Raw genomic sequence first — 27,541 nt, 5'->3', positions numbered from 1 at the left:
CTTTTTTGTCTGTTTTTCTTTCTCTCTCTCTCTCTCTGTCTTTGGCAATGGGCAGGTGAGAAACCCCACCAATGCAGCATCTGTTGGCGCTCCTTCTCTTTAAAGGATTACTTAATCAAACACATGGTGACGCACACTGGCGTGAGGGCGTACCAGTGCAGTATCTGCAACAAGCGCTTCACCCAGAAGAGCTCCCTTAACGTGCACATGCGCCTCCACCGTGGGGAGAAGTCCTACGAGTGCTACATCTGCAAGAAGAAGTTCTCCCACAAGACCCTGCTGGAGAGGCATGTGGCTCTGCACAGTGCCACCAACGGCACGCCTGGAGCCACCGGCACCGGCGCCAGGGCTGTCCCTGCTGGGGTGGTGGCCTGCACGGAGGGGACCACGTACGTCTGCTCTGTCTGTCCAGCTAAGTTTGACCAAATCGAGCATTTCAACGACCACATGAGGATGCATGTGTCAGACGGATAAGTAGAATCTCTCTCTCTCTTTGTTATGAACAAAAAAAATAGAAACAACAAAAAAAGCTATGGCACTAGAATTTAAGAAATGATTTTTGTTTCATTTTTACCTTTATTTTCCTCCTTTTTTTGGGTTCATTTCGTTTTGTTGTTTTTGTACTACATGAAGAACTGTTTTTTGCCTGCTGGTACATTACATTTCCGGAGGCTGGGTGAATAATAATTTTCCCAACCTCCCTCGGATGGTGGCCTTAAGGCCAGGTAGTGCTTCATGAGCTCCACTGGTTGGATCTCTAGCTACTGGCCTCTAAATACAACCCTTCTTTACTACAAAAACAAAAACAAAAAAAACACAAAAAAAACACAAACAAAAAAAACCATAAAAAATCAAAAAACAGACAGAAAAAAAATAAAAACAAACAAAAAAATTTCTTTTTTCTCACTTGTGAAGAGCACTACAAAAAAAAAAGAAACAAAACAAAATATATTACAAAATCTACAAGGCCTACTGTCGTTATAAGTACACCGCTCGCAGTGTTTCAATGGACATAATTCACAATGCTGACCGCTTTTGGACTTCACAGTATCCAGTTAGAACTGTGGAATATTTTGCTTCTGGTTGAGCAGCAACCAGAGGAAACAAGGCCCTGCTGGTTTCCACCACGTGTCTGCTTTCTCACACACATGCATCCACAAACACACGAAAGGGCTGAGGGGAGTGCAAGGCAGTGTGGCTTGGATAGTGTGGAGTCCCTGCAGGATGAGGAAAAAAGAATCAGAGGTTCCTCACCTGGATTCTGCTCCATCCCACGCTCTTTGGCTCACCCTCCCCGCTGCTTTTCCCATACCACCACCACCTTACAGCAGAAACCAAGAAGATTCAGACAACGAGCAACGGTGGCTTTTTGTAATTTATTCAGTGTCTTCGCTGAGCCCAGGGCCTCAGCACAATCAAGAGGGACTTTCACAGAAGGCAAAGAGAAACACAGAGGAAAATCAAAGATATCAGAGGTTGCAACCTATGGATCTAGGTACAAGAGAAGGGTTAGTTCCCACAATCTTTGCAAAAAAAAAATGCATCAGGATTTATTCTTGTGGAAGAAAGAGGAATAGAGGGCGGGTGGGGAGGGGAATAATTAAAAAAAGAGTTCTTGGGACTTTTTTAATTCAAAATTTTATAGAGGGGCAAAAGTGACGTTTACCAGATAGAATGCTGATTTTTTTAATATATTTACAACAGTATTTGTGTAAAAAAAAAAACAAAAAAAGTGAGATTGTTAAAAGTAATTTTTCTTTGTTTTCTTTTTTGTTTTGCGTACACTGCCACTAATATCTTCTCTTTTATTATATATATGAATATATATATAAATATATATTTTATTTTAAATTGAGACTGTTAAGGTTAGCTAACCTGCTTCCAGATAGAGGGGGGGAGGGGAGATGATCTTGATTTTTATTTTAAAAAAGAGGAAGGATGTTTCTTAATTTTCTTTTCAAGTATTATTTTTTTCACTCTCTCTCTCGTTTCTAATGGAATCAAGAATTACCTGGGTCGATGAGGGGCTCTGTGAAGTCAGCTGTGGGATTATCTATTAGAGTTTGTGCATCCTGCAGTGTGGGTTGAACTGCTACTTTGTTTTTGAATTACGTGGTTCTCTTTTGGCTCTTACCAAGGTTCTGTTGTTTCTGGTTTTGGTTCCATCTCAGAATTTATTTCTGCCGAAGGGAGGTTCCTTTTGAGAAAGATAGTTTCTTGCAACGTTCCCTTGTTTTTGAGGCTGATAGAGTTTGTAGTCTTTTTCTCTTCTTTCTTCGTTTTTGAAAATGTAATGAGTTTTGGAAGTGTGTAATAACTAGGATTTCCCTTCTTTTTGGTCACTGGACAAGAAGTAATCTGCTGTATTGTTGTCTCATCCCTGCCTTGCTCTCTAGAGAGCTTCCATATTTGTGTGGGAATCTGATCCTGCCCCTGGTAATTTGTGCTGATGCCAAAATAACTTAAAAGGTTACCATTGCAAATAATCTTCCCTTCTTCATTTGCAAAAATGTCTAACTTAAGGGCCACATCCCGCATTCTCTGCATATGCAAAGCTATGCAAGGAATGTAGGATCGGTGTGACAGATTGATTCCTGATCTGCATATACATGTTGGTGTTTTGTATTTTGTTTTATTGTGTTTGGGCTGGTGTTCTCCCTAGTTGTCTTCTGTGTATCTGTGTGAGAATTTTCCCCCAAAGCCAACTCCCAAAGTACATGGGTCCTTAGTTCAGTTGGTTCAGTGTCTGACACTGTCTTTGTCTTGCTTGAAATCCATAGCTAGGATTTGCACCAGCTGCACTCTGGACTTTATTTTTTAGGCAGAGAAGAAGCACCTAACAAAAATATGCAAAAAGAAAAAAAAATGGCTAGTTTAGCTTTTACTCGTGTCTATATTTAAATTAAGCTTTCTTAAGTTTACAAAACTTTGCTTGTGAACACTGAGCATTTCACATGAGATATTCTTTGATGCTGGACAACCTTCTAAATATTGACTCAATAGGTCTGCACATAAAATGTTGTGTGTTCTTTCCACCTGCAGCTTCTGTATCAGATGTCTGTGATTCAGCACAGGTAACCTCGTTGCTACGTTCTAGGCCCGTTCCATTACTGATTTACTATGGGCAAAAAAACTCTGACAGATACTTCACTCTCAGAATCTTTCTGTAACCTGCAAGGTATTGTTCAGCAGATCCTAAATGTCCAAGGCCTGATTCTCACTTGCACTAGACAACATAAAGAGACTTTGAGGCAAGTGCCAGAATGAATGAGCCTTTTGTGTGGTAATGTCTTTTTTTGTCGCCAGTTTCTTTGGGTAGTTCAAGGATTTTCACAAAGAAAGTTGTTCTACATTAGTTTGGCTGGGCTAGAGGAGGAGCACAAGCTAGTTAAAAAATATTGTTTTTATAACTGCACTGGTAAAATAAATGCTGGCATGTAAACCAAGAAGTGAAAAGACTAAGCCTAAGACACAGAGAGGGAGAACTAGTATCTGCTGTGCGAAGAAACACTAAATCTGTACAGAAAATACATGTTCTAGAGACAGGGATGGGGAGGAGAGTGGGGAATGTGAAGCTATACAAAAGGATTTGAAGATGCTTCTCTGGGGAAAAGAAGTTTTTTTCTGAGATCTTTAGTGTTGAAAAGTTTGGTGTTCTCCCATATGAGGAATTAATGAATTTTACCCAGCTTAAAAATTTGTAGCTGTTCATTTGCCATCTGAGGTCTGGGGAAAAGCTGTTTAATTTGTCATTGTTAAATTTGGTCAACCACAGTCAAAATGTAGCATATTCTGGAATATGGTTCTGATACCAGAAGAGATTCCAGTACACAGGAAATAAGAATCAGGGTTTACATCCACCAAAATCCAAATACTGGTGTTTAAGTGAATTAAAAATCAGTTCTGAATGAATGAAAGGTACCATTTAAAAAGTAAACTCCTTGAAGTAAAGCTAAGGCATATAAACTGAGTTCTAAATCACTTGGACAGTTTAGGTCAAGGTCTTCACAAATACATGCCTGAAATACAACCCGATTTTATCAAACTTCCAGGCTCAAAAATTAGTGACTAGATTTTGTAAAACATGGAGCAACTTGCAGCGTGCTTGTAAATGTAGCTGAAAGTGCTCATCAGATCACTTACATTTTTTAAGTGCCCTTCTGTGAACTTAGGAGCTCACTCATAGACCCCTTTATCTTGTAAAACATCAACTTCTCTTTAATAAGGCTTCCTCCTGTCTGTAGAAATATTTATTTCCTGTGTGGAAACACCTACAATAGCTGAATGTTACAGGTATTTTCAAGCTTCATGCATTGCTACTATATTCCTTACTCGAAAGAATACCTGTAGTACACTGGTAGTCCCAATGATCTATAAACTGCTGTTGACAGTGTTTGAGTGCACCCATCTCAGTATGCTTAAGGGGTTTCCTTCAAAACACCAGGTAAAACGAGGTAGATAAGAAGGAGTGGACAGTGCCACACGTCCCTCTGATGGAGCATGCAATATCCTGCATTCCTTGAGCCCGATTCTCCCTTTCCCTAAAGCTCTTTATTTTGCTTTGGCAATGGAAAAGGGCATTAAGTGGGGCACAGATTCAAGCATACAAATCAAAGCCTCTCTACAAGGCAAAAGTGCAATTAGGAAGCCTTAGGTTAAATGAGAGGTAAGTGCCTTCTCTTACTGCTGCTGAGGCTGGTGAAGTCAATTGAAAAGGTAGGAATGGCCAGAGCAGACCCACCCTGTGGTCCACCTCACCCAGTGTTCGGTCTCTGACTCTGTGGCAAGGTACAGATGATTGGGAGGAAGATTAAAGACCCGTGTTGGATAATTACAAAGTAGTAAGCCTAAGAGAGAAGATTTATTATAATCCCTATGAGATATGTATCTGCTTATAACCTGAAGACATAATAATTGATGGCCTTAACTTTTTATCCCATATAAAAATTATATATTGTGGCAGATAATTCTCATTATCCTACAAAGATCTAGCTTATTAATTGCTAGGTGGCCCCAATGCTATCCTATGGAAGTGAGTTCCTCAATTTAATTACAGCCTTGTAGAAATGATTCATTTTCTGGTTAAATTTGTTGCTGTTCATTGAAGCACCCTTGTTCTTGTATTACATGGAAGAATAAATCAGAGGACCAAAATTTGTCTTCTCTTGCCCATTCCCCTGCAGTCTGCCTCTCTTTGGGAAATCTGAATCCACAAGGAATGCAGGACCACAAGGTCAGTGGCTGCTGGTCAGGAAGGAGAGAACGGCAAGTGAATGTGTGTGTGTGTGTGTGTGTGTCTCGTGTGTGTGTGCACAAATGAGGTTCTCCTACAAGATCTCTTCAGAGGCACAGAAAGTACAACTTGTACATAATGACATAATGGGAAAGTAACGGGAGAGTACACTAGCCTTTAGAAATTTTAATATATGAGCATTTTGAGCTGGTCACTCCTCTCATAAAACACGTAGTAATAGTCTCTCATAAGGGAAATAGAGCTGTTCTGTAGGAGCTGCTCTGGGGACACTTTCTCAACAACTGTCTTGCTCCCACTAGGCCTATGTCTGGCCCATGCTGTCAGATACTTTCAAAATTAGCCCAAATTCACAGTAAGCTAACAGGGAGAAGTATCATTTAATTCACTCTCTAAGAGAATAAGATTTCCCTTTGCTCTAAGATCAAAGAGGCCAAGTGATACCCATTTTTCTTCTTCTGATTTCTTTTTCATCCAAAGAAGAGTTGAGTAATAACCCACATACCATCAGCCTCCTCAACTCTTACTCACCCCAAACTGACTGATTTCAGTGAACCTTGAGCTAGTTGATTAATTCTGCATCATTAACATGGTGGAGGAACAAATCTCTCGCCTTTAGTGTTATACTAGCATGTCCTGGCTTTCTTAGTAAAGAAAACAAATCCCGTAAGTTGAGGGCACAAAACATACTCTTTGTGGGAGCGTTGAATCCAATCCAAAAACAGAAACACCCAAACCATTTCAAACATAACCAGACCTCCAGTATGCTTATGCCTGTGACCTTTTAGACAGTTTTACGTAAAGGTGATCTTACAGCTCTCACTGCTCAAGATGACTTGCCACTCAAAAAGAAGTATAATATCAATTTAGTACCTGGTGACTGTTCTGTCAAGGAAAACTAGACCTTGGTAATCGAGCCCTTTCAACTCAGTATCCAGCTCCTCTGAGCTATTGAAATAAACCTGACAGAAATGAATCAGCAGGTAGCCCAACTGAAACAGCATCTCGTCTGCCTAAAGCTAAATAGCTACTTTTCACATTCCCCGATTTGTTGGTACACTGGCTGTGAAAATTCCTGAAGGAGGTGTAACGTGATGAGAACTCGGCTCTGAGAGGTTCTGAGCCTCCTCAGATCCCAAGAGGCTTGTAACTCAGTAGGATTTAGCCCCTAAGTGATCACAACTCTGCTGCAAAAAGACTTAGGATAGAATCTACAGCTAATGTGTTAAATCTGAGTTTATAAATGGAGCCTGATATGAATGAGTTTATAAATGGAGTCCTGAGTTTATAAGTGGAATGAAAACCCTTCCCAGTATTTGAGTAACAAAAAAAAAAAAAAAAATCAGGTGGGAAAGACTTCCAGAGGGGTAGAGACCAAATATTTATGACATGTCCAATAAGATTTAAGTATCAGAAGGTGGCCTGATGCTCGATTCATGTCCATCAGCGGCTTGCTCTGGCCATGCAAAGTCAGTTATACTGCAGTTAACCTTCTTGTTTGTCCTGCTAGAAGTAGTACATAAGGTTTCGGTTAACTTCCTTTAGAGCGATCCAGTTCATCTCAGCAGGAGCAAAGGAGTCCCCGTATTTTGACAGATGGCTAAGGTGGGAAATTTGGAGAAAAATTAAGGTGAAATAGTTTGAAGAATATGCATATACTCTAATTCAGACAAAGCAAAAAGTTGTGTTATGTTTTCCTTAGTGTAGAACAGACAAATAGGATCCACAAGTGTGACACTGACAGAGAGATGACCTATCTCAGAACAGAAATGCTTCACTCATAGACCTATTGTTGTAAAATGCAAAGGAGAATCTTTGTTTAATTTTTCTGAGAAAAAATGTAAATAAGAAAAAAGCTGTGTTAGGTAACAGTATAAATCCACCTAATTATTCCCAGTGCTGATAACTAATCAACTAGATCAGTGCCTCTAGGAACAGAGAAAATGTTATGCATTTAATGTTTCTATTCCTAATCCCCCTCCTACTGGATCAGGAGTAGCTTAGATGAAAACAGTGGAGTTACACAAGTGCAAAATTTGTGGTGAATGAAAGAATTATTTCCCTGTACGTCTGTGGATACCTGGACATGCCGCCTCTCTGAGTTTAAGTTTATCATTACTAGGATAGTGTTAGATAATTTTGGTTTAAAATTTATATTTTCAGTGGAAAAAAAATACAGTTAAATATAAATAGATTTCTTTTTCATGATTTATTTAGGAATGGTGCTTGTTTCTTTTTGCACTTAAGCCTCAGCAGCAGTGCTTTCTCCCCAGACATTACAAGAGTCCAAGTTTAGGAGAAGCAGAGTTGACTCGTCTACTGTAAATAAGGTAAATCAGTAACCTGGACATGTGATATGCTTTAAGTTGCTCTTCATGTTGCAGTTGGTAATTCCAATAAAGATTTTTCTAGGTTTGTTATAAAATACAAGGAATCAAATGCATCCTAACCATAATTCTAACAAAGTCATGTCAGGAGAAGAATTAGTCATGTTTTTTTAAATGCCTGTTTCCCCTAGAATTATCTATAAAAACTTTTAAAATAATAACAAGACACTGACTCAAGATACACAGAACTTTGCTAGTGTTACATGAATCTTCTGATAGTATCTCATGGTCACAGTTTCCACTGCCTAAGTCTACTTCACTAACAGATGGCCTTTCCCTGCAGTCAGTGAACTGAGATTTTGTGCACAAGCACAAATGCCCAAGGAAAACTCTTAATGTTTCCCCCAGGAATATTTAGCATAACAAATGCTTGACTGTCAGTAGCTCTTGTGACCTCTGCAGCCCTTTGAGCAGAACTCTGCAATACATGCAGCAAGTAAGTTGAAATAGGAAGAAAAAAAAAAAAAAGGAGAGTAACTGAGGTAAGCAGGCCAGGAAGGTCTTCCAAACACTCTGTTAACTTGGGCTTTAACCCCTCCAATTTACACATTTGTCCCTAACTATTTTTTAAAAAGCAAAAAGCAGTGAAATACTTCTTTTGGAAATGAATACACTTCAGCCTCAAATACAATTGCTGCCTTAAAACACATGCATCTGAGCAGTATGGAGTGTACTTATGTTTTGTATCTGTAGCAAAGTTTCATCTAAAATATTGCTTTCATTCAAAATGCATTATATTGTGTTTTCCTGTTTGAAGGGGTAGGGGAGGAGTAAAGAAATATTAGTGACACATAGTGGTCTCTTTACATTGCTTCTCAGCTGTTTCTTACCTTCTGTTACAGCTGCAGGTTTGGTCCTCTTCCAAAGTGATCTCCTTTATATTGGGTTGGTTGGCATTAGATCCCTGTAAAATACTGAAGGATAAATCCTGTTTCTAAACCAAATTAATATTATGAGGGCAAGGCTGTGTGATTTGACTACTGACTCCAGCCTCACCCATGCCGGTAAAATAAATTCATGTGAGAGAAATCCAGTGAAAAGCTGTTTTCCATTTGCAAATCCCGTTCTTAATTTCTATCAGTGCAATCTGTAGTAGCACTTTTGGGATTGTGTGCACACACTGGAAATAAATGTAGGCACTTTGATTGTTTTCCTATGATTTACTTTAAGAAAACTAAAGAAGCACCAATATCCCATCATGTGTGAGAACTGTCCACTTCAGCCCATAGGTGTATTCACGTTTCCACTCTTCATTGCAGACTTAAGCTCTCCTTGTGAAGTTTCACACCCAGTCGTGCAACCACACCCCAAGCATCTCTAGTAAATAATCTGTCAGGTTGGGCTCAGGTACAGCAGTAGCCCCTATGCTTTCATAAGGTCCCCACTGGGACTTACCCTGCTGGAAAAACTGGTAGCAATGTAGCAATGTATTTACTGCTTTAGGTGTTTTCCTGGCAGAACTGCACACTTCGTGCGTTTGACTTGGTGATTTTTGCCACGTTCAGCAGTCACACAACACTTGAGGAAGTGCGGAGCTTGGTTAGATACTCGCTGTTGTGCACAGCTGTCCGATTCTGCAATGTCCTGTTCTTAAAAAACAGACAGGTATGTTTCTGAGGTCTATACATATAACTAGGCACCTATTTCATTTCACTCCTTTTTGCCACCTGGATATTACCGACTTCTTTTCTGACACTTATAAAGACCCCTAAAAATACCCCCAACATATTCTGTTTGACTAGAGAGGAGCATCACATTCAGGAAGCAGGACTACAGTCACAGAAGTGCCCTGAAATACATCACAGCTTTTCTCTTCTCACTCACCCACGAAGTCTTTTCTTTGGTTCTCATTTGTCACACAGTCTGATGGTATCTATGGGATCTTGAAACAAAACTAAATTATATGGCCTCTGTGTGTGTGCGCATGCTGACAGATGTGAGTACATATGTGTATGTGTGCGTGTGTAGGTAGGTAGCTAGCTAGCTCTGGCTTTACAGATTCCTAATTGGGTATGGAGACACACATGGATCAGGGAAGGGTTTAAATAAAACAAGGGTTACAACATGAACTGTGGAGCATTGGCACAAACCTGTAGCACGCTACTTTAACAATATGCATGTACACATATATTCACCAAACACATCTGGTTGGCCAAATGCCCTTAACTGAACATTTGCCGAAATAAAACATTTACCCTCATTCAAAACTTGACTCCCAGACCTGGTCCAGCGTGTTTTTGTGAGTGCCTCTCAGAGCCTTGCATGGTCTTTCAGCCACAACATACATAAAAGAGTGCTGCTCAGCAGGCTTCACCAGCAGAAGGGACATCCAGGGGACTGACAGCTCTCAAGCTATACTCTTGAGTTCAGTCACTCATTTCCACTGAATTTCATCATGTTCACCTGACAGGGGAATCAAATGCAAACAATGTAATCCAACTTGCCTCTTTGCTCCCCTTAAAAAGGACAGTAAAAAAATTACCAAGTCATTAAACAGTTAGCAACGCAGTGTATTGATACGTACAGGCTCTAAAATAATCTCTTGTATCCAGAGCCCTATCAAACAGCTCTTTCCCCACCTCATGTACTCTGCAATATGTTGGCTATGAATATCTTTACAAGTAGTAAAAACAATGTAGGCAGAATGTGCAGTCTCTAACAATTAACTTTCTCTCCCGTGGTGTTTGCCAAAATCCTTTCAGGAACATCTTTAGTGTGTCTAGAAGACTGGTAGATTGTCAGGAGAAGAAGGCATTGGTTGGTGAGAGCATTCAGCATGTAATCCACGAGAACTGTGGGATTTCTGGAACTCATTTTGCTCTCATTTCGTTAGCGGGATGAATCAGTATGTTTAGCTACAGCTGCCTATTTTGGTATCGTGTTGGCCCTGAAGTAGCTTTTTATTCTTTTCACTCTGGAGTTCTTTTGTCGTCGTCACAGAAAGGGTAACTGATGATTTTATTTTATTTTTTCCTTTCATTTTCTCATACAAAGTTGAGTAAATGTTATTCCTCTTCTTATATTGGTGGCATTTCCCTTCCCCTTTTGAGTAAGACGATAAATGCAACGATTTTGGCTGGTTGATTTTGGGGTGAGGTTTTTATTTTGGTTTGGGGTTTTTCTTTGGTTTAATGTACATTGTCTCTCTATAGTCAAAATGTCTGTGACTGTAACAGTACGTATTTCTTTTACTGGAGAAAATAGACTTTTTGGTTTTTGTTAACAGTACTAGTGACTTTGTGGAAAATGACAAGTTGCTATTTAGATCTGCTTAGTTAAGTACAGTACACTACAATACAGTATTTCTGAAAGCTAGAACATACAGTACACAATATATATAGCAATTCTATATCAATATATATACATAGTATAATCATTTAACTTTTGCATCTGCCTATGATCATAGAGGAATTATTTTTCACATGTATCATTCACAACCCAATCAACTGCTGCAGCTATTTGAAGCATTTAACAATCATTATTACAGCTCTAGTGTGCTTTTTCATATTATTGGCTTCTTTATTGTCTTTACAAGTATTTTTTCAGGCTTTTTAAAAATTTCTATGTAGCGAGATGTAGGAAAGTAATTTTTTTTAAGAAAAGGTAAAACAGTATTAGGCTCTACAAAAAGTTAGATATTGTTCCCTGCTATCCCTTTCATATCAGAAGAACAATAAGTCAAAACAATTAAGATTATCTATTAGCTCTCCTCAAAGATGTCCTGTTGTTTCATTTGTAAAAGTGTATGTCAGACTTTCCTCTTCCATTACTACTAGCCTTGGAGAAAGATGCCGCAAGAGATCTTTCACTCTTTCCAAGATCTGTTTCTTCAAAGTCTTAAGGTTTCCTAAAATTCTTCCCTGCACTTAGAAGAATATATATTATTCTTTTTTACAGTCATTCTGAATGTGGCCAGTGGATTTTGACAGGAATTGGATACAAAAAACCTCTATCCACCACTATTAATATCACAATTAGGTCTTTCCTTATCCACTTGATCCTCCCTTTTTCAAATGACAACAAACTTCCGTAAGTCGGAGTTTCAGTTCAAAAGTTTTCCAAGGTGAGTGTTGCCTTTATCATCTTCCAGTTGGTTCTGAACTTTGAGTCAGACCCATTAGGATTTCATTGTCAACACAGAGCTACTGAAAAAAATGTCACTAGGGATATGTCAACATCTAGATCCAAAGAGCCCAGAGGAAGCTGATGGATGCCCAGACCTTGTGGCTTGGGGTGTTCTTTCTGTGTTCTCATCTTGTAACAGATTGCTCAGGCAGTGAGTCCACATCAAAACTTCGTACGAGTCCAGACTTATGAAAGCTTGGGAATGTATGGTTGCTTTTCTGATTCAGGTACATCTCAGCTGACCTTCATTCCTTTGGTCAATAACATATCACTCGTAAATGACAATGTGCAAAATCAAGTGGATGAGGGTTGTGGAGGAGGTATTAATTGTATCTCATTTCTTCTAACTGTAAAGACTGGAAGAAATAAGAGATGGTCACATCAATTACAAACTGTGCTTTCATTGAGAATGAGTAAATCCATATCACTGCAAATCAGTAAACTTAAAAGTGATTTTGGAGTGGGAAGAGAGGGAAAGAGTTAACTATTCCACCTCTTGGGATAATAAAATGAGAACTTCAAGCGTGGGAATCATCAAGTGCTGGCATTTCTTACAGACTCCTGTCATCTGCCATTTGCACTTATGTGGAGGCCACTACCACAACATTTTTTCTTTCTACTTGCAGTTTAAAAGTCACGGTCTTCCAGTAGTGATTTCTAAGTCTGGCTTATCTTTATTCTCTGTATATCCATTTCTGAGGGAAGGAAGAGACTACTAATTTGCCCTGTTACATAAAGGATGATTTTTCACCCTTTAAGCCAAAAAGGTGCCATTTCCCAAATTAATTCCAGTTAGCTGCTGCAACAGAGTGCTGATTCAGTGGTCCACAATTTCTGACCATGGTCTTTGCCTTTTCCTTTGAGTGCTAAATCATACATATTTTAGTAGAGAGTGTTCTCACTTCACTGAGAATGCCTGCTCATTTAAATGGCTGCATACCCATTCCACGCTTCCCCTGCTAATCCTTTGTAAGGTTCAGTAATTCATTTAGGATAATTACTAGTTAATACGTTTCTTGATTTAACTTCCTTGTTGCCTTTTATTTTTCCTAATGCTTTTTTTAAGCACCTCAGTTCATTTTGCATCTTATACAGTTTACAGTTTATATTTTTAGGCTAAGAAGTGGTTTTACAAACAGGATGGTACCAAACAGGTAGATTATCCACACTAGAGATTGTACTTTTAGAATGCAGTGTGTACAGATACAATTGCCTAAGGGAAAGTGAAACTAACAAAATAATCGGCTGGTGAACACTATTTTAACATACCTTTAACATAAACGACAGTCAGTCATTTGTGAATCCAGAAATCTTGCTTTTTTGAACATGTATCCTTTCTTTTTCATTCTCTGAAGATACACTAGTCTTGAGAATTGTGTTGTTCTAAGAAACTCATTTCATATGTGCATATTTTCTGCTTTTCTGAGGAGACAGAAAACAGAAAGTGATACTGGCTTTGCAGTTTTATAGAATCTTGCATTGGAGACTTTCCTTGAATGATACAAACATCAAGGGAAGGCCCTGTCCAAGTATTAGCTTTATTCTAGTATATGGTTTTCATTATTTCTTTTGTTTTCCATCTCCTCGTTGACCGAGCAGACCTCCTGGGCTAATGCAAGCCATGGTCTCATGTTTCTGTAGTTGACAGCATTTGTATTCAGCTCCCTTTTGCACTTCTTTTCTGTTTTGTACAGCTTTTGAGGAACACAACATTTGAAGTAGGTAACACTGTCACCACGAGAGGGAGAACCTTGTACTAAGAGAACGTTGCTCTGTGCTACTGTGCAGGGACAGAAAGGGATTTTAAAGCTCTTCACTGCAAGGTTGAACAAGAGGAGAGTCCCCCCACCTTGGGGGTGCTTGCACCAAAGACTGGGGGGCTCCCAGGAAAGAGGAGTGTTTGAACTCCATACAAGAGACTTGCTCATCACCCACACCACTTAGAGGAAAAGACTGAATCTTCAGCATCTGCTGCTGCTCTTTCTTTTTCATGTATGACTATCTTTAGTTTTTAAAAAGGTATAGTTCCTATTTATTGAGGGAAGAGATGTCAATCTTTCAGTTACTGGTGTCAGAACTAAACTTGTTCGCAAGCATCTTCAACAAGTTTCATTGTCTTTTGGGGTGCCCTGTTTCCTTTGTCGTAATGATGGGATGTAGGTCAGACTGCTGTGAAATTCTGATGAATCTTTTAAATCTTTGATTTATTCCCAGTTCCACATATGCTGAGTATTCAGTCCCCTGGATCCTTGCTCCAAAGTTCAGATTCAAAGAAGTTCTTACAAGGAAATGAAGCAGAAAATTGGTGGTTTCCCCTAAGTTCCACCCATAATCAGCTTTTGTTGCCAAACATAAGATAAATAGGCTGCTCAGCTCAGGAAGGATGTACTGCATAACCTTTCTTGTCAGCACCAGTGAGGTCGATGCTTAATCCTGAAAACTGGTCGGACCAATACTCACTGGGCTAAATTCTCCAGGCGTGACTCGTAATCTTTTGTTGACTTCAGTGCATCTTCTAAGACAGGGAAAGCATATATAGTCCTACAGAAAGTCATAGTCCTAAGAACTAGTTTCATATACATCCATTAAGATGTCACAGGACTGCTCCCGCTAATTTAGCATGTTTCTGCCCAAAATTTTTATCCTTCGTAAAACTGACCTAAGATTTGATTTCATTCTACTGGACAGATTTTACCTGTGTTAAGGGCTCTGTGATTAAATAGTCTCTCCTTTTTGCTGGGAGGCTTAAAAATTCAGAAGGCTGCTTCCCATTGAACAAGACATGGGACTCTTTTTGTCCAGAGAGAGGTAAATAGTAGCGTATTTATCTTCAGTAATTAAATAGTGAGCCACAACAGCTAGTATATACGTATATGAAACACAGCAATTGCTTTTCCCTAATTTACAACCTTGCTACATCACTTTTCTATTACCAAAACAATGTAAAAGCATTTGGGGAGTAAATGACAGCTATGACCCAGTGTCATTGCAGCAGTGATATTTGGAGTTATTTGATTCTAGGTTTCTGACTACTTTACCCAGAAGCTCTCTAGCCATACCTTTTCTGTAATCATGTGGGTAAAATAAAGTTGCTTCTTTGTAACATCTGATTATATAACCCCAAATTCAGAGTATACATCAAGCTTTTCTTTAGACTTTTTTTTTTTTTTAAAAAACATGCTAGTGCATCATATATGCAGGAGAATGGATTGGAAACCACGTAGTCTGGCATGAGCTTAGCATTTCAGCAAGCAGATTGGATACCCTCAAAGTACAGCCAGCTGAACAGCAAGAAAATTCATTGCTGATGATTAGAGAGGCAAAATTGATATTCACGGACTTTACAGAAAAGCTAGAAAGCTTTATCAGTTTTGTGTCTTGTGTATGCTTTGACATGGGACACACTGCTGTAGCTATGCACCCAGACAGAGTGTGTTTAGATGCTGGCCCCTTGCCATGCCTAGCAATTCGATTACAGTCTCTATTTTTTATGGTAGGCTCATTGCTAAAGACAAACAGCAAAAGTCCTTATGGGCTGGCATTTTTCTAGTTTGGAGGTGGATATTCAGGGTCCCTGCACCCTTATTTAGATTCCTTCTCTTAGGCTTCTCCCTTATTTCTGTGCATTTGAAAGCCCGTTAATCTTTTCTGCACTAGAATGAAACAGAGTGTATCTGTGTGTCTGGAGTCGAGGGCACAGTTCTTCTACCTTTGCAAGACAAAGAAAAAGGAGGAACCTGTTTCTCATATATTCTTTGGTTTATTTGTTGGTATTTGCTTTTGTTTACATACTTGATTGGCTGCAGTCTTCAACAAAGGATCGGGAATAGGAGAAAAGAGAGAAGGCATGAGGAAGCATGTGCTTAGGCCTAGATGAAGCATCATGCAATATACTCTGTGTACCATGCAATTGCAGAGAGGTTCATATAGCAGCAGCGGAATTGCCCTAATGTGTTCCTCTTTCTATACATTTCCCTTTCTTGCTCCTCCGTCCCTGTTGTGGCCTCTTACACAATTTTAGTGGTTTCCCACAGTCCTTTCTCGTTGTTATGAGGGTTAGATGGAAGCTCTTGTGGCTGTCCATACTGAACTTAATCTCCAAACCAGTGAGTATCCCAAGGCCTTTATTGTGTTTTCCCAAGTGATATCTTAATGAGTGGCAAGCCCCGGCAGATGTTTTATTTTGTTAAAACAGGTCAGTTGACATGGGGAGGTATGGGCTGATTGGGATTCAGTAACCTACTTGCCTTTGTTACTAGCAAGCTTTATTTTGTTTGTCTTATGTGTTTTCATTTTTAGGTACGTAAGAGCTTATATGCCTGTCATTAATAATTCCTGCTTTTCCCACCATAGTCCTAGAAGGGCTATGAAAAAAAAATCCTATATATATATTGCTTGTGTATTTGAAGGGTGAGGGAGGGAGTTGTCCACGCACGTGTGTCTCTGCGTGAGAGGAAGAAAACTGAAGTTAGTGTTGATCTGTCCATTTGTTTTAGGGTGGCCACAGAGAGCTGCCATGTTGAAGAGTTGATTGCACTACAGAACCTTAGCTTGGGCACTGTTAAAATAAGGACTGTATATTGGGAACAGGGAAGCTTTTTAGGTTTTTTATCCACACTTACACATGCCCTTTGCAAGGTGTACCCTTGCAAAGTTCGCATCTGACAAGTTTGTGTAAAACCACTACTGACCTTTTTTGCTGTATCCATTTAGTTCTCTCTTCTTTCTGCAGCCCCCAGACAATGACTTGTCTCCTTTCCATTTTCAGTTGTTCAGCTTATTAAGTTTTCAATAAATGTCCTGTCTACTAACGAGATCTCTACATTGAGCAGGAGGAGGAGAGAAAATAAGGCATGTGAAAGTGTGGCTGGGAGACTGCAAATCCCCCCTTGTTTTGGGGCATTCGTGTACTTTTACTGAAAGCTGATTTCTTGGGGATTGGGTGGGGTGGGGAGGGAGTTTGTGCTTTTTTGGTCTGGATAAGGCTTTTTATTTTTGCACTAAGTATGACTGCACTGCACTGCATTGCACTACTGAAATGTATTTACATGTGGTGGGATTGGAAGGGGCCAATTAAGCAGGAAGGGAGAAGAGAAAGGGATGGGCACAGAAAACAGGATGTATCTTAAACTTGACCAGGTTGGAAGAGAACTGAGATTACCTTTACTTTAAGCAACTAGTCAGACACTGAGATAGCTGTATTGGATAGCTTCTGTAAAATAATAATAATAATAATAAAGTAACAAAAGCACTATAATGGAAACAGAAGAGGCATCACAGGCTTCAGGGTGCTACAGATCTTTTCCCCACTTTTCCTAGAGAGTGTTCTTTGCGGCTGTGAGAGCATTAAGAGAACTGCTTAGCACAAAACCAGAGTAAGGCTTCAACATGAAGATACCAATTCCTAGTTCAAAATCTGCTCAAAACCTGCCTTGTCAGATCGGATCTCCTCAGAGATGTTTGACTGTAATCAGTATCCCTTGGGTGTAAGCGTGATCTCTCAGCTCAAGAAGTGAAGCCACAAAGCAGGCTTACCAAAGGGGAAGGTCACTGAAAATAAATAAATAAATAAAGCACTTCTTTCAAAGGCTGTTATGGGGACGGTGCAATAAACAGTCATTCTGAACACTCTATTGAAAATGTTCCAGTCAAGCCTTTGGGGGCAGAGGGAGCAGGAGGGATGTGGACAAGGAAGGGCGATGTGGAATTCAGTACAATAAAGAATATTCCTGCTTGGGCAAAGGTGCTCTCCGGCATTTTTAGATCTTCAGTCTGATTTCTCTCCTCAAAAAGATAGTCAAGCATTACAAAGGCTTTTGGCTGGAACCAAACAGAATCCTAAGCTGGAAAATATTTTACAGTCATGATGCATGTTGGCCTATACCTTGATCATTGACTTCATAACAAGCATAATATGAGAAAAAAAGAAAACAACAGTAATTTGCAGCAAGGTCCATCTCTGCTGTAGCTCTTTGTGGTCTAAAAATTATCAAAAGTTTGTGTTGAATCTCTTCAGTAAGACTATAGTTCCAACTTCTGCCAGAAGGCAGATTAGAGTCGTGAAGAATGCTCTGTGTAGCAGCTAGGAGAAGCGTGTAACACAGGAGTGCATCTGCTTTGGGTCTGCAGTATAGGGACCACCTGTCTGATGTGCACGCGGGTTTCATGAGCATAAGGGGGGGAGATTCCAATTCCTAAGGAAAGCCTACAGTAATTGGGTGTTCAGAGGCCTATTCACACCCTGAATTTCTCCTGAGGCCTGAAGCTAAGACCTTTTGGCTCCATTAGTACCAGGGAGTGGGCAGTGGTACAGACCTTATGCAGACCTGCACAGTGCAAAGCTGGTTTTGCTGGTCGGTCTGTTGGACTGCCTCGTTTGAGAAAAGTATGAACAACTAGAGGAGAAGAGGATCTGGAACCAAAAGAGACTTTGGAGATAAGGATATGCTTGTCTGGGAAACTCTAAGATTTCCACTCTTAGTCACATTTCATCCATCGTGGCTTGGAAGTACTGGAAGAGAAGAACTGGAGATATCCCCCTGAGGTAGTGTTAGGTGAACTACTGAATGACTCTTCCCGTGAGAGCAGGCAGGGCGGTCTCTTTCTGAGCCATCTGCAGGACTCCTGTAAGATGAATACCACTGGAAGGCCATCTTCCAGTAATGTGGCAGTGGATGCCCAGCAAAAGCACAGTTCGTTTGAGAGCCAGCATAATACAGTGGCAGGAGAGCACATTTAGTTTAAGTGGCATTTGCTTCTGTAAGAGTAGTGACGGCTACGGAGTCATGATATGGGAGGAAATCAAGTCTGTCTACTGAAGTTAATTTGGGTTATGAGCCAATATCCCCCATTTTTGTTTAGGTGAGTTTTGTTTTGTTTTGTCATTTAAGGCAGCTGCATATATTGCTACTGTCAGAGTAGATTTGCATTGTCAAAGAGGAGTAGTGGACTGCTCCAGAAAAAAGTGAAGCTGAGGGTTTACTGAGCCTGCTGTGTCCAGAGTGCCTTTCCTGCTGTGGTGAAATAAAGAACTTCTGTAGTTTGAGCTGTTCTGGCTGACTGATTGCTGCATATTCCTCCCTTGTGGTGTGACCCGCTGTCAGCCGTATTTGGACAAGGAGAGGAACACTGCATGCTTGCAATGCTGTGATAAGATGCCATTTGCACTAGTTTTTTAAAAAGTACTGCAAACCTGGAAAAGAGGGCTTTGAGCCATGCTCCCAAATGGGGTTTGAATTCTGCCTGTTTAAACCTGATTCCAGCTGACTCAGTTTCAACAAAAGCGGTCTAGCCCATGTAGAGAAGAACCAAACCATTTCAGAAAGCCACATTCCAGCCTCTGTTCCCGCTCGGTTACAGTGCTCAGCCAGATCAGTTCCTGGACGTAAGTGCGATTGTAGAGTTTTAAATGGCTCTTAAATAGGTTGTTCCTTTTTACATGGTCAGTTTGAAACTAGTTTGACTGGAACTGCATTTAAATATAGCACAAACTCAATTTTTTCAGCATGGTACTAAAGCCCTGTGTGGACAGTGCTTGACTGAGAAACCAAGGATAACTTGAGGTTTATTTTAAGAAGCCAAAACATATGTTGCTGATTAGAGATGCCACATAACTTAATGCCCTATTTTTTTCTCCAGATGGAGAAATACTAACTTCCATAATTCTCCTCCATTTGACATCCTGCTTCGTTGTTGCACCTTTTCTCTTGAATGAAGAACACTTTGGCCAGTGGGCTAGATCCAAACCAGAACTTCCCTTTACTGTTTGATCATCTTCTTTCTGTATGTTCCTTTCCTAGACGTTGACAAGCACTACTGAGGATCAGCTTGAGTATTTGCTGGGACTGTGTGGCGTAGTTATAGTTCAATAAGATGCTAGTGATGTTTTCAACTCTACCGTAGCTCTATAGCTTACCCTTGAAGAGAATGTTGTTTCAGAAGTTCCAGTGGAGAAAAAAAAAAAAGGAGATGCCAGGAACCGTGATGGAGCTTCAGTCACAGTGCTATGGCTGTGTTTGTAGGGAACACATTTCTGGTGGCTGGTGATGCTGACATTTACAAAGGCAATTCTGTAGCAATAGTTCATCCCTGCTGAACTTAGAGAATTTATGCTAGCAGAATGATCCCAGACTATCCTGTTAGAGTTCATCATGGTTTCCCTGATGGAGAAGGCTAAGCAATCTGTCACATCACCTTAGGCAGTCTGAATTTGCTTCTAGACTACTTCCAAATGGCCTGCCAGCCAGGTGCCCTCCCTGATTGATCCCAGTTTCACACTGGCTGGTGGCTTGCCGAATCAGCCAAGGTGACCAAGACATAGCCTTGGCCCTAGCTAGGAGCCTTTCGCCTTTCCTTTTCCTTTTGGTTTTCCATCAAACCAGGAGTGCAATTAGTGGTGAGTAGGTGGCCGGTCAGCTGTTGCTCCAGGTGACAAGAATGGCAAAGCCACATGGCAAATTCAGCTACTGTTGTCCCTCAGGACACCCATAAAGGCAAGAGACCGGGCTCTGGTTGCTGGTGTAGTTCCAGGCCTACAGCTTCTGCTGCTTGCCCCCCCAAACTTGTTTTGTTCAACCATGCTGTTGCCCTTGAATATGCTTTGTGTGTGAAGAACTGATTGCAGTTGTTCTGTTGTCTGTTTTCTCTCTTCTGCATCATGGATGTGGCACCAACTTACTCTCACAATGAGCTTGGGTGTTGTTTTGCTGTTATTATTAACATGTAATTCTACTGTAGACCAAAAAATATGAAAAGGAAAAAAATCAGTTTCAAGACGTAAAAGACCAGTGAGTGAAAGGTGAAAAATTTAGGAAACAAAGGTGTAAGAGAAGCAGTGGTTAACTGTGTTAAGTTAGAAATCTCAGAATAGCCTTACCTATTTCTTAACCAATGCTTACCAATCATCCAGTAGCAGGGATAGATAGCTTTGTTGGCTCATTCATCCTTGTATCCTAATATATATATATATTTTATTTTTGTTTCTTTGGTATTGCTGTTGCACATCATGTTGTCTTTTATAATGCCTGATTTTATTGTATTGTACTTTATCAATCTGTTTTGTTTTTGTTTTCCTTTTGAAGGATGGGATAAATAATGTTTCCTTTTTGTTTTGAATTTTTGAGAAAAAAAATGCACTGGAAGTAAACACAAACACATTTTGCCATTTGAAAAAAAAAAATGGAAAACACACAGCCACGCAGTGGAAAAGGCTAAGAAAAAGCTCCTCTCTTCTTCCTTATTGTAGAAGCATCTTCTATCAGATATGCTAGAAAGAAAACAATCAATCTCAAACAAAGGAAGAGAGAAGCCTCTTTGATTCTAGCTCTGCTACCTGGAGTATTTGAGCGCAGTGTTTTGCAGGGCTGGGCTCCTAAATGGCCAACAGTCATAAAATCCAGAACCACATGGGGCAAAATTCATCCCTGGTGCAAGCAGATGTAATTGCAATGAAGTCAAAAGAGGTATACAAAGGATGGATTTAGCCACATGCATGCAAGATACAGCTGCCTTCCCTGTAGTACCTAAGTCCCCACTGCTAGATTTTATTGATGTGGAAATGGCTGGTCTTTTGGCTGTGTTAATCGCATAATACCCATCGAACATTGTTTGAGGTAGGCAAAACACTTTCCCACTGAATAAATCAGTTCTGGATGCACCTTTGCATGACACCTTTTGCCTACCAGCTTTCAGCTGTTACCCACTCCCAGCCGCGAACTGATCCGATCTAACTCTGGTTGAAGAGCCTGCCTTTGCCAGAAAATGGACTTGACTATTAAGCGTAGTAAAACTTCTGCGTATTTAACTACTATAACCCAGAAATGGCCCTTGCACTTTTAAGGCATATGGAAACATCCTCTCTGTCTTTCAAAATGGCTACGGTTCTTTTGCGAGTAAAATGCCACAGACACACACACACACAAAAAAAAATCTGGGGGCTCGTTGCCCCAAATCCTTCCCGTCTCTTTCTGTGTTTGGCAGTGTCCTGCCCCCCTAGTGCCTGCTCACCTGAGTACAGCGGGACAGATGCATGTGTTGAGATGAATGCAAAGAGCACGCATTTTAAAAGGCAGATGATTTTCCTGTTATGCCAGCATCTTTGAATTCCCATATCAGCTGATGGTTTTTCCTAGCCTGACGGCTTTCAGTCAGTTGTTGAAACATTGGCTTTCGCTGTTTTGTTTTCTAAGGAGGGAATGTGGGGTGGGGAGAATAATGTGTTGTTGTTTGTAACTTCACAGTCCTGATAGTTGGTTTGTATCTTCCATATTTTATGCAAAAACAGACATTATAAGTCAATAAATAATTGTGCCCTAGGTTGAAAGTTAAGTGTTCAGGAAAGGAAAAAAATGGTTGGCATTTTTCTACGTTTTTGTGAAGACTCTTTTGGAAAGGAAGGGTACATATTTTTGTTGTGTAGTATTTTCTATTTTTGAATGCATTTTCTTGGTACAAGACTGTTTTGTGGATTTTTTTTTTCTTTTTGGTGAACACATTATTTAAAAAAAAAAAAAGAAAAGAAAGAAAAAACTAATTGAAAAGTTTGCCCTTAAGGATATGCTGCAGTTTTGAGGTTTAAAATAAAAAATAATAAAAAAAAAAACCATTCAAGGCGCGTGTTAAAAGTTGGGGGATTGTATTGTTGGGAGTTTTTTTGTAATTGTTACAAGAAGAAGTTTGTAGCCACTGCTGTTTATTTTGTTTCAGATGAGTAAGTAAAGGGATTGTTCTTGTGTTATTCTTTTTTTAAAAAAAAAAAGTTATTTATGAAATGTCACAAACACTGGACTGTGAGTTTGTGTGGAAGCATTTTACCACCCTGTGTCTTCATAGAGCTGTTGGTGATCCTACTTCTCATTACTCTGTCTCACGATTTCCTGAGCAAATTTGGGGCGAAAAGTGGGAGGGGGAGAAGTAAAAGAGAAACCGAATGCATTTTTGAGGCAGAAACTCGGGGGAAAAACACAAAACAGTGTTTTGGAATCCCAAACCCGCTCCGTCAGCTCTACTTCTTCTCCCATCTACCACAGGAACGCAAAGGGCTTGCACTCACTGGTGGAGAAAGAAAACTTGTGGTATGTAGACGTGGCAATGTGCAAGGGGCTAAGTGACTGAGAGCCGCGATGCTCATAAGGACCTCTGTAAATGACATCCCAGTTTCTCAGTCAACAGCTCCCCTGGCATGCCCATTATCAGGCCAGAGGCTTTTGGGACAGCCTCACTAACCCAACCAAAACCTGGAGGGTGGTTCTCCCTTTTCATGTGCCAAGCGAGCTCTTTTGGCACGCCACCAGTGGGCACGAACAGCAGGGAGCACTGCTCAGTGCGATCGCTGGCTGTTGATCTGAGGAGAAGTAGAGACTGGAGGTGACCAAAGAGGTGTGTGGTGCTCTCAGTTTTGAGGAACAAGCTTAAAAACGATTGGAGAAGCAATGCTTCAGGCATTCGTGGGACCAGGGAAAAGGGAAAGGGGAAGACACCAACAGCCATAACAAAAACTGGAGATATGTAACTGGGCTACATACTAGACCAACCAGACTCTTTTCCTTCCTGGACAATAATGCAGCCAAATCTTGAGACTGTCAAGCAGACAGAAAGCTGAATGTGGCCTTCATTTCTCCTGCCTTTCCTTTTTATTCTCCCTCTTCCTTTGCCCTGAGATTTCTTCTCAGTGCGCATCCGCTCTGCTGAGCACTTCTTTTGCCCTCCACCTAAACTGCCCTTGCTTTCGAAATGTGGGTTCAGTCAGGACTGAGTAAAATCATGTGCCTTCTTTTTCCCCTTTTGTAATTATACCGACCTCCTCCCCTTCCCCAACTTAGACGTGCGAGAGAGGCAGGAGGAGGCTGCTTAGGAGTGCTACTTGTCTACAGGCGTCTGGCAAAACACTGAGGTGGTGGTGAGGGGAAGGGGAGTGGAGAGACAGTTTTCAGCTCCTTCCCCTTTCCACACGTAGCAGGTCTTCCCAAGGAGACACCCTCCACCACCACCTCCTCAGATGGCCCTCTCTCCTACCATCAGTCCCAGTGGGCATGGGATGGCTTTTCTCCTCGATTCCTATCCCGGCTGAGCGAAGCACTCTGCTGGAATTCATGTCATTTGCAAGCAGTTACGCTGACGAGACAAATGCAGTTTGTGGCCTTATCGAGATGACTTTTAAACCACTAAAAAAAAAAAAAAAGAAAAGGCAACTCAATTTCTGCCCAAGGTTTGTGTCACTTCTAAAAACCCAGTCCGTACCAGTTCAGACTCCTTAAATCTCAGTCCATTTTAAGGATGGTGGGTAAACTGACCAGCCGAGCACTTAAATGCTAGAGTGTCTGGTCTCGTGCTTTCTTTGCTATAATCCCTACTGTCTGCTTGCTTTTCTTACTTTCTCTATATTCTCTGCTTTACGAGGCAGCCCTAGCGTTTGGTAAAAGGTGAGAGGAGCCAGTGGGATCCTGGCTCAGGAAAAGTAGTTGACGGCTCATTTTCAGTGTTTTAGCAGGAGAAGGATATGCCAGCTGCCACAGCAAATGCATATTACGATGGGCTGACCGTGGCATTTTTAGGGCCAATAAACCCCACCCAATTACCGGAACATGGCTTATTCCCGGGTCAAAACCATGGAGAGAAAATAGCGCTTTGGCATACTGGAGAAGCAGCCTGCAGTGCACAGGACAAAAGATCCGCAGCCAGCTGCCCCTCGTCCTCTCTGCAGACTTGCCCGTGGCACGGTCGGTGTCCCTGACCCCACGGAGGAGGCCAGCAGCACTGCAGGGGCTTTTCTGATTTTAAGAATCCATGCTAAAGCAGCCCCCAAATAGTGCCCATCTGGCAGGGTGAAGGTCTACCCGTGCTGTTCTCCTGACACGCGGGTTTTCCAGGTCACCCTTTAACAAATCCACCTGTAAAAGCTGCACACGCCTCGTGGTGGGAATGCAAAGTCCCCTTTGCACTTCCATAAAGAGATAATAAATGAAAATGCTGTGGATGGGGGACTGGAAATCTATTCTGTAGGTTAGGCTCTAGAGACAGGGAGGAGCAGCCGGGGAACGATGGGTTTATCTCCCCCTCCCCATTAATGGTGTGCACGTATACACAGAGGCGTATTCCTAGCAACCTTTGGTGCTGATGATGGACTTCAGATATTTGTCCAAGGCCTACTTTTGACACTCTATACATGTAGACTAAAAACTACATCACATGCAATATTTCCAAAAAAAAATAAAATAAAATAGGAGGGAGAGGGAGGAGAGCAGTGTGGGCAGTCGGGATTTTTAGGGTTGGATTATTTTGCATCTTTTGTAAAACTGTAAATTCAACAGTGCCTTATTCCTAATAGATGCTGGCACTTGGGGGACACACACATGAAAGTATCGATGAAAGCCAGAACTAGGGAGAGTCAGACGCATAAAACAGAGGTCAGTAATCATCGTAATGGGAGCTGTATTGGGAATGACACAGCTATGTCAGAACTGAAAACCGCTCAAATATTCAAGCTCTAAAGCAATTTCCCTTCCACCACCTCCTGCCTTCCCTCCTTGCCAATGGTGCTGCCCAAGAATAGCTGCCTACACTGAGGCCTGTCACTGCCCCATTTGCTTTTGGCGTTGTTGAGTCCAAGGAGTTTAGCATAGTCAAGCTTTCCACCGCTACAGTGTTTTCCACGGGGTATGTGAATGCCAGTTGTTTTGCTTTAAATGCACTTTAAAAAAAAAATCAAATCAAAGCTCCAGACTGTTTCAAATACATAGGGGAAGCTAGTGCATATGTGTTTGAACCCAGTTCACTTTATCTCCAGTTAAAATGTACTCCATGCAGTGTGTATGTATAGAACAATGTGTATGCATACGAACACACACGTCAACCTTAAATATCAGCAGACTAACCTTTCTCCTTAAGCTCATGAAACCAGATGCTACACAAACACAGCAGCAGCAGAGGAATTAACGGTTGGGCTCTTGAAACAGATCACAAAAAATAAAAGCAACTACTTGGTCCTTTCTGTATGTTCAATAATTACAGAAGGAATTGGGTTGTAACCGGAATAAAAAGGAACGGTGCTAACTGAGTGAATGGGCAAAACCAACAAAAACAAAAACAAAAACTCAGCCCAATAACGCGGTTTGACTTTAACACTAATTCTCACATTGGGTTGTTTTGTTATGTTTTTTTTGTTTTGTTTTATATGGGAAAAAAAGAATTGCATCTAAACTGATCCACCCGCAAAAGAAAAAAGCAAACGAAATGAAATACATCCTGCCCTGAGGAAGCTCTTGTTTATGGAGGATGTCAGAAGTCTCAAAACTCTCGGCCTTGCTCTCACGTACCACATGCTCAATCAGTCCTTTTTTTAAAATGTCTGAAACTGAGAAAAAAAAAAAAAAAAAAAACTTTTTGAAGCACCTTACGTGGCTTCCCATTCCAGGAGTGGGGGCCACCTTTTTTTCTTTGAGCACCTTACTGATGTGTTAATGCTATCTGCTGTCTTTTTGTTGCCCGTTGGCTGAGCGGCTGGCTGTCAGCACCTACACGCAAGCGTGCGGGGGCGAGGGCACCTTCCCATTCCCGTGGCTTCGGCTGGGACCCAGGAGGAAATTTCTCGGTTTCATTCGCTCTGTTTCGCAGAAGGGGTAAGAGGGGAAAAAGAAAACAACCACACGCTCGTGTGTGTGTGTAACAAAATGGGGCGCTTTCATCCTGGGGACAAAGAAACTCCCAGCAGCCAGAGCCAAGCGAATGGGAAACGGCACCCAGGGCTGAATCCCGGGGTCTTTACACCGATGGCCTTGCCTGAATAGAGACCCACGGATCTGGCCCCGGAGAGCTCCAGGAGGAGCCGGGTCTGTGCCCGGACCGCCGCGTGCTGCCGCGGTCGCTTGCGTTGTTGCACGCCCGCCCGTCCGCACACCCACGCACGCGCACCGCTATACAGACATCTCTCGAGAAACATGGTTTGTGACGATGTGAAGAGCAGGTCAACAGTTTTGAGGGGTTAAGTTCCTTTTTTTTCTCTCATTATACTCTGTAAATGGTATGTCAGTTATCAAAAACAAGCAAATAGAAAATTGTTAAAAAAAAAAAAAACCTTGCATACGCCTTTTCTATCAAGTGCTTTAAAATATAGAATAAATACACACATCCTGCCAGTTTTTTCTTACAGTGAGAGTATCCTTACCTGCCATTTAATATTAGCCTCGTATTTTTCTCACGTATATTTACCTGTGACTTGTATTTGTTATTTAAAACAGGAAAAAAAATAAAAAAAGAAAATTAACTGTAGCGCTTCATTATACTATATTATTATTATTATTATTGTGACATTTTGGAATACTGTGAAGTTTTATCTCTTGCATATACTTTATACGGAAGTATTACGCCTTAAAAAAATACGGAAATAAATTTTACAAGGTTTCTGTTTTGTGTGGAAGAGTAATTGATGTTGCTAAGAATGATGTTTGTTTTTGTTTTTTTTTTTAATGTTACCAGCACTTTTTTTGTAAGTTTCACTTTCTGAGGTATTGTACAAGTTCACACTGTTTGTGAAGTTTGAATATGAAGGAATAATTAAAAAAAAAAAAAAGACAAAAGAACGTGGCAGGCGTCTTTGTGCTTTTATTTTTCTCCAGAGGATCACGGCGTGATTGTTGTTAAGTCTGAACATCAGCAGTACTGCGTGTTGGGGACAGATGCTTGGAGGTTTGGGGTACTGGTGTCTGAGACTTCACTGAAAAATGAAATGAATTTTGGACTCTGCCCTGGGCAGCCTGTTCCAGGTATCTCTGCTAGAGCAGGA

The 27,541-nt window shown here is 40.9% G+C and overlaps 1 protein-coding gene across 7 annotated transcripts in view; it reads left to right on the top strand.

The window, feature by feature from the left end:
* The window catches only part of ZBTB20 (zinc finger and BTB domain containing 20), a 52,124-nt gene extending 24,789 nt beyond the window's left edge, over window positions 1-27,335 (top strand). For all 7 annotated transcript variants that reach the window (XM_083819682.1, XM_083819685.1, XM_083819687.1 and 4 more), the window contains one exon: window positions 56-27,335. In XM_083819682.1, the coding sequence (XP_083675808.1) occupies window positions 56-474 (419 nt within the window). In that variant the 3' untranslated portion in view covers window positions 475-27,335. The remainder of the gene's footprint in view (window positions 1-55) is intronic.
* Window positions 27,336-27,541: the final 206 nt, after the last annotated feature.

Source organism: Anser anser (assembly GCF_964211835.1).
Source record: "Anser anser genome assembly, chromosome: 1".
NCBI lineage: Eukaryota > Metazoa > Chordata > Aves > Anseriformes > Anatidae > Anser > Anser anser.
Note: the sequence above shows the minus strand (reverse complement) of the source record. Positions and strands in the feature narration are given on the sequence as shown.